Here is a 14,066-nt window from a genome sequence, read left to right on the forward strand (position 1 = left end):
TTTTATTTACGCTATTAATAGAAGAAATTGTGATTATATTATTACTCAAAATATGGTTTTATTTTCTTTTGTAAATATTATGAGTATATTTTCGTTTTATTTTTAACCTTTTGTTCCGGCACTACTTCGTGACGTCACAACCCAGCAATGACCTCTCCTGCTAGCTAAGGCTGGCTAGCCGGGAGTACTTCGCCAATATCGCAACTGAGCCGACTACATTTTTAAAACAATGGGGCAGACGAAGCAAGAAGAAGAATACGGATACGATTTATTCCCGGAGAGGAACGCGGGGAAATACAAGAAGGGCTCTGTCGCAGAGAGCCTGTTAACTTTCAACCACAAATGCCAGGTCATGTTACAGTTAGCCGTGGAAACCAGTGAGTAACGTATCGTTACTTTATTTCCAAAGTAACTCGCACGTCGTATCTTATAGGGTGCAATTAACACTTTTTAATGACTTACTGCGTTGCTTTTAATTACCATGCCACATTGAAGCTACCGTTGGCAACCAATTTCTTAGCCCGCTATAATGTGTATGCATTTCTACTGTATATTCGTAATGTGGTATTTATTTTCGATTTAACGTGATATGCTTCATTCAGGTCCATATGCCAAACTCCTCCTCGGTGCCATGAAGAACTCTGGATGGTAAATTGCATTCATAAACATTCGTATTAATAATTGTAGTAAAACGAAAACAGACAGCAACATTGAGGCACAGTTAGAGATTCAAATTTAATTGAACCAAGATAAAAATGAAGCGTTAAGTGCATTATTAACTCTTTCAGGGACAACGGTTACTGCAGTGGTCAATTTATCAGGTTACGGGTTATCGTTATTTATGCATGAAAGGGTTAAAATCGCAAGGGCTTTAATTTGTTGAGGAAAGACTTCTTCATTTAGGGCAGTCCGTGGTCTTTTTATTTATTTATTTTTTACATACCTGTACGTGTATTTTATTTATTCATTTTTTATCTGGCTAAATTCAATGTTTAAGTGCAGGCTATGTGTTTCATGAAACATGAAAGGATAAAGCGACGGGGTTTTTTGTAACCCGATTTTCGACATACTGAAATACTGTATTTTTAGGCCATATTTGGTTGGTGTGTTTTGAGAAGTTGTCATGAGTTAAAAACGTTAACAACTCTATAAAAGGACATTTACATTGTTTTTCAACATCCTTCAGCCCTTTGTCTAATGACATCTTGATGAATTAGTATAATGCTTTTGTCCACCAAATATGTCTCACCGTGATGGAACACCAGGTTGTCTTTTCTCAGTGTGAAATGTGTTTTCTGTTTGACCCAGTACAGTGTTTAAAGACCGCCATTTTGCCTGCGAAGATTGCGACGGGACGGTCAGCGGCGGATTTGACGCAGCGACGTCCCAAGTGAGATCACCTGTTGGTTATATTAAGATTTCAAAACCAGAACATCGTGTGTAATTTGATTATTATTATTTTTTTTTCTCCAGATTGTCTTGTGTCAGAACAACATCCACCAGCAGTCGCACATGAACCGAGTAGTCACGCATGAGCTCATCCATGCCTTTGATCACTGTCGAGCTCACGTGGACTGGTTCAACAACTTCAGACATTTAGCGTGTTCCGAGGTGAGTGTTGTCCTGACGTGCCCAGTCTACAAGCAGAATTCAGAATCTTTTTCTTTTTTGTTCTCCACTACGTCAACAACAACCAAAGCAACGTGGGAGATTAGCATTCCCACATGAGAGACGGAGAAATTGTAATTTACCACACATTTATTTTTGAATTTTAAATTAAATAAATCAATTAAATTGTTAAGAAATATTGGAATAAAAAAAATCATGAGCAACAAATGTAACTTAATTTTTTTTAACATAGAGTAAAATAAAAAAATATTGACAAACAGCAGTCAACTTGCAATCTTTTTTCTTTAAAATAAAATGAATTAGTAAAAAAAAAAAAAATAGTTGATACCAAATGTAGCCTGCAATGCATTTATTTCAATTTTGCTTTCATGAATAAAATATCATGTAATTCATAATTATTTTTTGGGGGCAAAAACATAAAATGCAACTTTTATTCACATTTCTAAAATAATTTGTCATTTTTGAATGATAAATTCAAATAATAATTCATATAATTGTTACACATAATATAATTTGTGATTAATTATTATTGTTTCATGGGTAAAATAAAGTACAATTAAAGAAGTCAATTGAAACAAATGAAATCCAACCGGTATTTGTAAAAGAATTTCAAATATATCTTTTCAAGTCACATTTATGACCAGTTAACCTCAAATAAAATGCAAAAAATGAAAATAAGCGTCAAATCTCCTACACAAAGTAACAAATCCACTTTATGATGCATTTACTTTGACTAGAGTTTCATGGGTAACATAAAACACGTACTGTATACTGCAGGTGTCAAACACATGGCCCGCGGGCTGGAACCGGCCCCAATGAGATTCGATCAGGCCCGCAGAATAATTTTTAAAAAATGCATAAAAGACACAATTCATAGATTATCCGATAGGGGCCACACTGTTTTCTCTTTAGTTTGTAAAGTATAGGCAGGGATTAAAATTATATTTTATATGCATATGTGTAAATGGTTTAAAAAAATATGGCAATGTATTGATCAGACCACATTTTGTTGCGTCGTATCAGATTCGTGCAGCGAACCTCAGTGGCGATTGCTCCTTTTCCAACGAGGTGGCCCGTTTTCACTTTGGCATGAAGCAGCATCACCAGGTGCCTTTTTTAATGTTTTTATTTATTTATTTTTTAGTTTAAAAAAATCTAAAATCCACACCATAGAGCGCATTCCCTTTTTCTAATGCGTGTGCCATCTGCTCGGCCCAGGAATGTGTTCGTGGCCGCGCCCTGCGCTCCATTCTGGCCGTGAGGAAAATCAACCGCCAGGCGGCGGAGAAAATCGTGGACGAGGTCTTCGATACGTGTTTCAATGACCACGCGCCCTTCGGTCGGATCCCGCATGGCAAGAAGGATGCCAAGTTTGCTCACAGGGATTATGAGAACAGGAATCGGTATTATGCAAATGTTTAGGATGGCACACAAAGTTTTGATGGATTTTTTTTTTTTTTTTTGGCGGGGGAGGCGATATGCCCCCTGGGACTTGTCCTTGGAACAAGAAACATTCATTGTCACGTTTTGGACTTCAGTTTTATATAAAGGGGATCAACATAGTCATTTTGGAAGCCAAATATCAAGAAAATACTTTTTTTTTTTTTTTTTTAATCTTGCAGTGACCTTCACAAATCTACTGTAAATACAACAAAATCAAAACCCCATGGGGATTAAAGTACAAACTTCTTCAAAGTCTTTAACAGCCAACTTGAGTAGAAAATGAAGCAAGTCCGAGTTCTCCGTCAATGTGCTTGTTCCAATCTTGCCATAAAAAGTCATTGGCGAAATCGTCCATTGGACATTAGTGCCACAAAGGATCCCGTATCCTTCCGCGCGGGGGTAATGAGGGGCTGGAAAAAAAGTTATTAGTGGAATTAGCCTCATAATCCCTCTCCATGAGCCTTCCCTTCTTCTTATATCTCAAAGACGACACCCTCCGCATCCTAATCGCACTGTCACTTGCCGGAGAAATAGACTCCAAGTTGTGCTCTCATTTAAAAAAAACAAAAAAAAACGTACACACAAGGCAAAAAATGATTAGGTTTAATTTAAGGGAGCTTAGCGAGACGATGACAACGAGCTTCTTGAGAAAACGAAAAGACCAGACTGTGACTCATACTCTGATTTGGATTAGTTGACTAAACAAATGGTGCAAAACAACAGATTTATGACTGGAATTGCAGACATATCAAATGCTTGCTTTGAAACGTATTTGTTTAACTCGGGCACCCCAAACTTCACATGCATTATGCATTGTTTTGTTTTAGATTCAAGCTTGATTCCCTTTGCATCACATTCGAGCAGCACTATTTGCAAACATCTTGTAGTTCCGACTCTGTCCTCTAGAGTGTACTTTTGGACCACTAAGCTTCTTCCTCCCAAACATTCTGCTTCTATTCAAAGTTGACAAGCAAATTGCTGTCCTTTTTTTTTTTTTTTTTTTTACTGATACACATAATTGAATCTGTCTCATTGAGTCTTGCTTGAGTAGAGACGAGGTGCTGTAATAAAAAGTGCCACAGAGGAGACATTCATTAGTCCACCTATTTAAGCAGGCGGCACCCTTTGCGATCTAATTACGATGCTCCGGCATTGCTGAATGCTGCCGTACGACAACGCCACTAATGAATTCATCGCGTTAATTAGATTTAACTGTGAGGACACCGTGCTTGCCTTTGTGCTGTTGGTAAGGTGTCTCCACCCCACTGGGGCAATTGTGTGGAAATGTTTGAATTATTTAACCGGGGATGTGACAAAACACTTTCGAGGCTGGTCAAAATAGCACGAGATTGTTTTTGAGGTCCATGCTTCAGCGTTCAAGGTTGAAAGTACAATTTGGAAGTCCGGGTGACTGTTCTAAACCTTGAGGAGGACAAGAAAAACACATGGGGAAATCTAGACAAGAATGATGGAACTCCTTACCTTCACAGCATGTGTATGACGTGGTGTCCCACAAGGCTCACATCTAAGTACCTTTTCTTGAAGTATTTTATTAATCTTTCAAGTTTCTGGCACTGAATTTCCACATGCTAATTACTTCAGTCTTTATCTGAAATATCCTTTCAATTAATGTGTACAGATGGCACAAAATGATGTTTAACCATCATAGAAGAGCTCATGTTTACATATGGTATAGGCAACTGCAACAATTAAGTGAAGTGCTCTAATTCATTAGAGTGCTCACAGGCAATGCTTACTGGCAGGTGGGAAAAAAATTGAGATCATTACAATTCACAGCGCCAATTCTCCGGAGGCGGATTTGATTTGCATGCCCCAAATCAAGCCGTCGAACCTGACAATTAACTTCCGCAGCAGGGGAGATCTGCGTGGGGCCCACCATGGGAGGGCCGGGCATGCAAATGAGGTAATTATGAGTGCCAGTTGAGGATTAATTAAGGAGGCGTTTAAAGTTGGCAGAGACGGTCTTTTAGGCATTTGTGTGCCATTTCGGAAACATTTTCACAGTGTACTGCAAAGTGAGAAAATGCAGATGCGTTTGAGTAACACAACGGCCGCAATGATTCACAGGATGCATTCACAGGCATTTTTTTTACGTGAGAAAAATCGCACCCCACTACAAAAATGGTCACAAAAAGAGGATACATATGTCAACTTCTTACTTTTTGCCATAAATAGATCATTTATTTGATCATTCAGTCACGATAAGTTGTTGGCATAGATAGATGGACAGGGATACGTTATTTGATATTTATGAATGTTTTTTTTTTTACCAATTAAGTGAAATTAGATAAATTACCGCGACACACCGCTAGCGGCACACTAGTGTGCCCCGGGACACTGGTTGGGAATCACTGGTCTAGTCTATCAACTAATGTAACATAATATAGAATATTACAAAAATTGTTTTTCTTCGTTTCTCAAACAACCCCGGAAGTAGGAGAGGAAGGAGCTGTTGCCCTATCTTGTAGTACAACGATACCGCCACAAGATGACGATTTATACCGTATCGTGGTGGCTGGCACAAACAAAAAAAAAGAACAAGTCGTTGAAGACTTTGGTTTCCGCGATTATTCCCCAGAAATGACCACAAAACGGCAAGAAAACACTGTTGTTGTTTATTCGAATCATTTCAAGTTCGTTGTGGAATATGTCGTGTGGCTCTCAAGTTACTTGAACGGCGGTTGAGGGAGTTTAAGCTTCAAAGTCATTTTAGTGCAGGTGTGCTTAATTGATGCATTGTTCCACGATGGTAAGTAACTTTCATCGCTGAAATAGCAGTTGACTGCCTTCAACGAATGTAATGAACGTATGCTGGCATTTGAATCTTCATTTCTTTTGCTAATAATATGCGTGGTATTAATTAGAGTCGATGTGATTAGCATAACAACTGCTCCTGGACAATGTCCAGAGGTAAGAGCAGAGAGTTTTTGGGCTCATTAATAAGTCCCCACGAGCACGTTTTTTCCAGCCCACTTTAAGAATTCTCTGTAGACAGTTGGCAAGGACACAAGCGGAGCCGAAGCTGTGTCAGAGTATTTTTAGAATGCTTCGTGTTTTGTTATAAATTGTCGGTGGATTATTACCAAAATCATACCAAAAAATGACCGCGTTCGATCGAAGGACAGAAAAGAAAAAGTTAGGTTCCACCGAGATTTGAACTCGGATCGCTGGATTCAGAGTCCAGAGTGCTAACCATTACACCATGGAACCATACGGCTCCACAGGAGGCACATTAACGGTTATAAACAGGGGTACGTACAAGTTATAAACGGGTAGGTACAAAGATTGCATAAACCCGGGCATAAAAAACTCCACGAGCCAACAACCAACGTCAATTCAAGGAAATGAGCCGCAAATAAAGACATGGGTTCATGAAAAAATGGCAACCTAAATGTAAAACATAAAACCTGCACGTGAACTTTAACCTCTGCGTTTGACCCACCACAGAACTCACATTCAACAGTGTACGTCCCTCTATAGGATTTAATGAAGCTACTCTTGCAATTTTTCAGCCTTGTATCTGCTGTTCCTGCTCCATGTCAACTGCACCGACATGCGCTTGACTTTCCGCCGTTGAAGATACAAGTGGTAAGGATGTCGTCACCTCTTTCATACATCCTGCAAATTTGCTAAATCAGAATCCTACCAGAAGTTGACATTCATCCCCCTCTGCCTTTTTTTCCAGAATACCAACCAAAACTGGATTTTGCCGCAACAGTCTGCTTTGACATGTAAGTCGGGGGCAAATGTTTTCAACACATCAGGATGGACCAAGTAAGTTTCAGCTGTTAAAATTCGCACACTTGTACACTTCAGTATTCCCGTGCAGAGGCTGTTTGGGCTTTTGGCTAACTCTATCCCACCATTTTGTGTAGGTGTCTTTTCCACAAAACAGTGGCATGGGAAAATAAGGCGGCGAATGCCAGGCTGTGTGAAAGGGGTAAGTGCCAACTTCTTTGATAAAGTTGTGTTAAAAGCAATTTGCTCTGTCTGACAAATATTTTACGTAATGTCATGTGGTTATCTGACTGCGATGCGGAAGCCCAGACAGTTCTGGCAGTATCCACCTTTGCTGGATACCGTGTTGAAAGGGCACAGGTGGGTAAATGGGGAATGCTTAATAGGTGTGAAAAGGAGCTAAATGTGACGAAAATAGCTGCTTAGAGATTTAGAGACTGAACATGAAAAATGAAAATGTCACCTTCCTCTACTTCCAAGGACATCAGAGACATTTTCCATCGCCGTTGCCCCATTTTGTGTGGACCAAAATGGCAAGCCTCTGGGACTTCCCGTCCACCGAGGGGGAGGAGCCACAGCTCGCCCCGGAGGTGAGTCACTCAAGCTCGAACCCTCGCGCCGCCCCTGTGTTTGCAAATCCAGATTAGTGTCTGAGCAATCGGCTCTATTTGTCCTGAACGCCAACCAACGGTGGATGAGAGATGAGGCAGCATAGTGGAATAGTGTTTGGGGAAAGGGGGTTGGGGGGGTTGCTCTCCTGTGGCTGCAGGGTCACAGGATTGATTTATGGAGCAGTCGGGGTGACCTTGAACAAATTGAATCATATAAAGTATATTTGCCTCCAAATCTAATTGCTAGTCAAGTCAAACACGTCTTGACCAGTAGAGGTCACTCTAAGGCTTCTTCCATTGCACTTAAAGTTTCGAAATTGACGTCAGGAACCTCAAACCTCAGCAAAGTATGTTACGTTGCTTATGAGCCGTTGCTGAATGCGAGCTGCATGCGTCTGCTAAACATATTACAAAAACAAAAAAAGCCAAGATGTCTTTTTTTTTTCCTGGCGGGGAAAACTTCCCCCCATGGGTTCAAATTGTCCATATCAGCAGGAATAGAGCACACACCTTGATACTGTTTCTTCCATCACCATGCCTGTGAAGACACACGCCATTTTTTAAAAATAAAACAACATTTTTAACCCTTTCATGCAGCCTGTCACCTGATAACAGGATAAGCTGTCCACTGTAGTAAGCGCCATCCCTGAAACGGTTAATGGAAACGACAGCTACGCGTTGGCTAATAGACAGACGGAGGACATAAACGTGTTACCACGTGCCGTCCCCTTTCTTTAAAATTTTAACACGAGAGGGTGGTGAGGGGGAGCCGCGGTTCCACATGGATGTACTTCGATGAGGCTGGTGAACTTGTAATGAGAGATAATAGGCACGACTTGGCACTGTAACACATGATGCCTCACAAAAACAAAACAAAAAAAACCCCCAATGATAATCAAATCCATGCCAATACTGAGAGGCTTTTTGGAAAAAAATGTCAACATGGATAAAAATCAAGACAGGGAGACAAAGTATGCATCCCACTTGACTAATTAATAGCTTCACCGCTGCCAGGAACCTGCCCTGAAATTCGTCCAAGTGCCCAAAAGGGGCGGTCATGAGAAAATGCAACCAAATAAATATTGGAAAGGTTATTTATCATACAAATACTTAAAAGTTAAATACAATTGAAATTTACTTCACAAATGGATTTTGCGGGATTGAAAAAAAAAATGTTGCGCCTCGAACATAGCAGTTTCTTTCCGTGATTCTTTACTGTACCACTAGAGGGAGACTGTGCTCCACACTTGAAAAATTGGAGCTAAGCTACGACATCTGATGAATCGGCTTAAAATTCACGAAAAACACCAAACCTTCTCAGATCTTTTCATAATTTTTTTGGGGTGGGTTTGTACATTTAATTCAGATATTTACATTTAAATACAAAGCGTGTCTTTCAATAGATTGACGTCTGTATTTTTAGCTCATTTTAATGATGCATATTTGTACAAAGAAGAAAACACATATGCCGCACCGCTTTCATCCTGGTAATCGCCGCACGTTCAAAAAGATACGCCATTCTCTGCTTTTGTCTGACGATCGAGTCAACCACGCAACCTTTTGAGTACTTCTCATGCATGAAGTCTGGGGCCGAGTTGAGCAGTTTTACACAAATATTGCCTCATCAGGCCACGTGTGGCTCCCAACGAAGGCCTGCGGAGTGTTTTTTTTTTTTTTTTTTTGCATCATCCTCATCTCGTCATGTTGTTTCGATCACGCGATTTGCTGCAAAAAATGGGCTTCAAATCCTGCTGCAATCCAACATTTTAATGGCCCATTTAATCGAGTTGTCCCGAGCAGATTTGCGACATGAAAACAGCGACGATTGGCCGAATGTAGGCTAATAACTTTTTTTTTTTTTTTTCTGTGAATTGATGACCTGACGTGTCAATAATCAACCCCTTCATTCGGTAAGCTGTTTACCATCGAAATGAGGCAACCCGGGGACGTGAGCTCCGTTAATGGGATCAAAATGTGCCTCGGGATGTGTCTAGTGAGGCGGCCAAAATTGCAACTTTTGATGTCTGTGACATTCAGAAGACTGCAGACCTCCGCCAAGGCCAAACAGTTTTACGTTGAGACCCACTGGGACTTTTAATGCATTATTCAGTGAGACACGAGGGGAAAATGTAATGTCATCTAACTAAAAACAAAGGGTGATGAAAACTCCCTGGTGGAGGTTTAAACAAAAAAAAAGGCGGGGGAAAAAAACTGTAGACAGTTTTTTTTTTTTTTTTCCCCTGCTGAAGGAAAAAAAATAAAAATTCTGTGTGAGTCCTGAGTGAGCAGCTGTGGCCATAAATCTGACGGAATGGTTTTGTCTTGTGGGACCGTTGCCATTTTCTCCTCCTCGCTCTAAAAAAAAAATGCTGAGAGCAACAAGTCCGGGCGTTTTCCCCTTTTGAATGGCATTGTGGGAAATATGGGAGCGATGAGAGCTTGCGTGAAGTTTTGCTTTTCGTTTCGCCGATTTCCGGCCTGTGTCTGACTTTTAGATTACGCTCGTACGAGCTTGGGGTTCGAAACACCAACGCCGGGCTCGTTTGCATTCATCGCGCGGGTCCACGCGAGATTGCGCCGGCATACGTCAAGGAACATCTGGCCGGTTTGAATTGTCACGGACAGTTTACCGCAGGTGCGAGTGGGTGGTACGTTCATGCGGGTTATTTATTTGAAGGCCGAGTGTTTAAAAAAAGGTGTCCGTTCACCCAGATGTAATTCAATAGCTGGAAAGACAAGGAGGAGTTCTTTTGGCATGTTTTGTTCACCTGTCACATGGAAAAATAACGTGCATTCAAATTTTAATGTGACATGATGTCAACTTAAAAAAAAAAGTGATGTGTAGTCAAATCCATTTCGTGACAAGGGGCAAATTATGAGAGACGATTTTCTGTGTGATACAGTAAAGGCCTGACTCATTTGGATTATTTTATTTGGCAGGTGATGCCAATTCCGATATTTGGTCTGATACCCAATTAATCGACCCCCCCAAAAAAGCAAAAACAAAACAAAAAAAAAATCACCAAAAAAAAAACATTAATTGCTGTCAGAAAAAGTGACTTTGTCCTTTTAGTATTTGTTTAACTTTTTACACCAGAGGGAAAATATTGTGAAAATCAGCTTTTTTAAAATGTTAAGTTTTTTTTCAGATTTTATTTACATTTTTTTTTTGCAGGGGTGCTTTTAGGAACTCTTTCAATATTATGATCTTTGTCTTGCAATGTATTAATTTGTAAAAAAAAAAAAAAAAAAATCTAAAATCTACTCCCCCCCCAAAAAATCCGGTTGTCAATTATTTTTTTCCCTCCCAGATTTTTTTTTCTGTTGTGGGGGGTGGCCTTGATGGGACTCTTTGAACATTATGATCTTTGTCTTATATTTCAAAAAAACTACAAAAAAAAAATCCCATCCGGTTGTCGATTGAATTAAAAAAAAATCTCCTGATTTTATTTTGGGGAGGGAGGCTGGGGGCTTAGCCTTGTGGGGACTCTTTGAATATTATGATCTTTGTCTTATCTTGTAATCTATTAATTTAAAAAAAGTAATATTTAAAAAATTGACCACCCCAAAAATTTTGGTGGTTGATTTTTTTTTTTTTTCTAATTTAATAAAACGCTCATATTGGCCCATTAATCAATCGGGCACACTCATAGTACAAATCCGAAACCACAACAAACGCCACAACCATACTTAAATGAGTCCTATTCTGCTCATGCCAACTGAGTCAACCATGCGACCCAATTGTTGTCTGACAACACGCCCCCCCCACCCCCAAAGTCTTCCTCAGCATCTCAACGATGGGAATGATTATGTTTCCCTCTCCATCATGGAAAGTAATCCTGGGCAGCAATTTGTCCACCTGCACGAGTGAACCGCAGGCTTGCTAACAATTACTAGGCCCGGAAAGAAAACATTATCGGGTCATTACAATAATGATAGTAATTCAGGCTGGGTTCCACGAAGCCTCGGCTCCTTCCTCCCTTCCTTCTTTCCTTCCTTCCTTCCTTCCTTTCTTCCTTCTCCTTGCCATCTATACCTTCAAACTTACTGTATTCCCCATTTGCACCCCATGCTCATTTCAATCCTTTTGAGCATCTCCTTCAAAGCCCGCATAAACAGATGAGAACCATAAATCAGTCCCCCCCCCCCCCCCCCCCCGAGCGTGTGGCGCACATGTTGCCGTCAAATATATTGTGCTTCAAGGCTGAAAATAGTGCATGGCTTCAAAAGGGGGATTTTATTGAATTTGAACAAACGACGAGCATGCCGACTGTCTACAAAAGGGGAGCGCACCATTTGAAAAAGGAGCGCTTGTTTACGTTTTCGCTAACGCTCCCAACATGACACGAGACGCTGACGGAGTCACCGCAAGGCGGCTGGCTGCTGGCAGCCCTCGTGGAAAACTTAGGAAAATCTTTTTTTTTTTTTTTTTTTGGAGCAAGATGGCTCCATTTTCTCATGCGGAACGTGCAGCGCTTTTGTAGCGCAACGGCGCAGCGCAGAGAAGTTGAGGGAGTCAGGCAAATGGCTGCCACAGTCTCTTCTGGGTGGGCCGTCCAACACACGTACGCCAAAATCTGCCACGGATTACTTTTGTCGTTTCTTTCGCGGAGCTCGACTGACATATTGCCTTATGAAACAGCCATTCTGTTCCTGCTCTGATAAATACTCTGCTGATATCATGTCGTTTGTTATTTTATTGTTTTAAGCAAATCAAATCCAGACCACAAAGTCTGATAAATGTCATTGTTTCTTTTTTAATTTTTTTTTTTTTTATGGACTTTTCCCAAATGTTTTAGTGTTTCTCAAATTCAATGTAGAGTCGTAAAACTTGAGCTGAACTTCCTGTCACTGATATCTTTAAATCAGTTGAGACTTTATTTGTCAACAGTGCTTAATCCGCAATTAGCTTCATACAACTAGCAAAATTCCTTGACCGTAAACAATTTCTTTCAGGGTCATTGTGAAATTTGATTGTTCAATATCACTTTTTTTTTCTTTTTCAAACCAATACCAGTTACAAGGATTCACTCTTTGTTTGACTGCTCACTGAGACAAAGTACCGATACCTTTGATGGATCAAATTTCATTGAATACAATAACAAGAAATTTTGAACAATAACCTTTCTTTCTGACAAAGACGACGATTCGCCAAAATGCCGCAGGATAGCGCCAAACACAAAAAAAATAAATAAGAGTATCGGTGGCTGATATCGGCAGTCACTTATAGTATCCGATCCCGCAAAATAAGGCTGGTATCGATATCTGGTATTGACACTATTTAAATAGCTTCAATGCTAAACCATGCATCAACTTGTAATTTTAGCCAGGCAGAATCACAACTATTAGTTATCCAACTTGGGCAACTAAAGTTGAAATATCTCAACAAGCAACCAAGATCAATATAGGAATAGCCGTGTGTCCCTAATTTGACAAATAAGAGTTAATTGCTGTAACTCTCAGAACAACACGTTGATTTTTTTTTTATGTCGTTTTGTCAATAAGACCTTCTTTAATGTGGCTCAGCAGGCATCGCGAAGCCCATTTAATGGCTTGCGGATCCGAGCAAACAGCAGAGAGGTTCACTGAGAAAAACACTCACACCCTGTTATCAGATTTGAGCCTCTACAAAGAGCTCTCAGGCAAGCAACAAAAGGCTCAAGATAGTCCTACTTTTTTTTTTTTTTTTTTTAAAGACTGGCGACTTGATTAGCACCGTGTCATGTTGGTCTTTCTCCTCTCTGTCCCCCCCCCAGATTCCTATCGTCCTGCTTTCATTTGTCGGAGCTGTCGACAGGCGATCCGGCCTGAAATTAAAAACCTTTTTGGTGTTTGTTTGCGTGTTGTCAGCGCGAGGCTTTTTTCCATCATTCCCACGGACGGCATCACTTTGGCCTTTTTTTGAAAGACGCATTTGCGCAAGGGAATCAGTAAATGGAGGGGATCGAGAAGCGCGCTGTCGAGACCTTTCCTTTAAAAAAAAAAAAAAAAAAAAAAAAAGCCTTTGAACCGCTGCTAGGTTCAGCTCACGCCACTTTTACTTTATGTACTTAAATGTCAAATAATCACTAAAATCTATTTGTGTGACCCACGAGCCAAATGTTGATTCCATGAGGAGTCATGGGTCACGTCCTGACTGATGGTGGGGGGGGGGGGGGGGGCAATAGCATTATTTTTTATTTATTTTTTGTCGACTGGCATATATACACACCTGGCAAATTGACTTGGAGAGTATTTTTGTTGCTTTCAGACTTTAACCCTTTCACGCATCCTGTCACCTGATAACACGATAAAGCTATCCACTGTAGTGACCGCTGTCCCCTGAGAGGGTCCAAGACGTACACACCCCTACTCAAATGCTGATTAAAGGCAAAAAATAATAATAATTCAGAATTCATCTATCCATTTTCGTGGGGGCAGCAGCTTTAGCAGGGAATTCCAGACTCCCCCAACCACTTCTTTCGGAAGGATCCCAAAGTGTTCCCAGGCCAGCTGGGATACGTCGTCTCTCCAGCGTGAACCTGGGTCGTCCCCGGGATGTCCTGCCGGTGGCACATGCCCGGAACACCTCACCAGGGAGGCGTCCATGAGGCATCCTAATCAGATGCCCGAGCCACCTCATTG

The 14,066-nt window shown here is 40.7% G+C and overlaps 1 protein-coding gene, 1 long non-coding RNA gene and 1 other non-coding gene across 3 annotated transcripts; 2 read left to right on the top strand and 1 right to left on the bottom strand.

Annotated features, from left to right (window-relative positions):
• Positions 1–139: 139 nt before the first annotated feature.
• Positions 140–4,162, top strand: atp23 (ATP23 metallopeptidase and ATP synthase assembly factor homolog). The gene is made up of 6 exons (XM_086103357.1): positions 140–377; positions 603–648; positions 1,309–1,390; positions 1,474–1,611; positions 2,653–2,736; positions 2,848–4,162. The coding sequence occupies exons 1-6, from the start codon at positions 230–232 to the stop codon at positions 3,049–3,051; spliced, it is 702 nt and encodes a 233-aa protein (XP_085959483.1). The 5' UTR covers positions 140–229; the 3' UTR covers positions 3,052–4,162.
• A 2,069-nt stretch (positions 4,163–6,231) lies between these two features.
• On the bottom strand, positions 6,232–6,303 carry trnaq-cug (transfer RNA glutamine (anticodon CUG)). The gene has a single exon. It is a non-coding gene; the product is annotated as a tRNA-Gln (tRNA).
• Positions 6,304–6,512: 209 nt separating this feature from the next.
• Positions 6,513–7,396, top strand: LOC147185959 (uncharacterized). Its single transcript, XR_015099161.1, has 4 exons — positions 6,513–6,681; positions 6,779–6,867; positions 6,969–7,033; positions 7,312–7,396. It is a non-coding gene; the product is annotated as an uncharacterized LOC147185959 (long non-coding RNA).
• Positions 7,397–14,066: the final 6,670 nt, after the last annotated feature.

The sequence above is a fragment of the Hippocampus guttulatus genome, chromosome 22 (genome assembly GCF_054856545.1).
Source record: "Hippocampus guttulatus isolate MCC_2025c chromosome 22, RoL_Hgut_1.0, whole genome shotgun sequence".
In the NCBI taxonomy this organism is placed as follows: Eukaryota; Metazoa; Chordata; class Actinopteri; order Syngnathiformes; family Syngnathidae; genus Hippocampus; species Hippocampus guttulatus.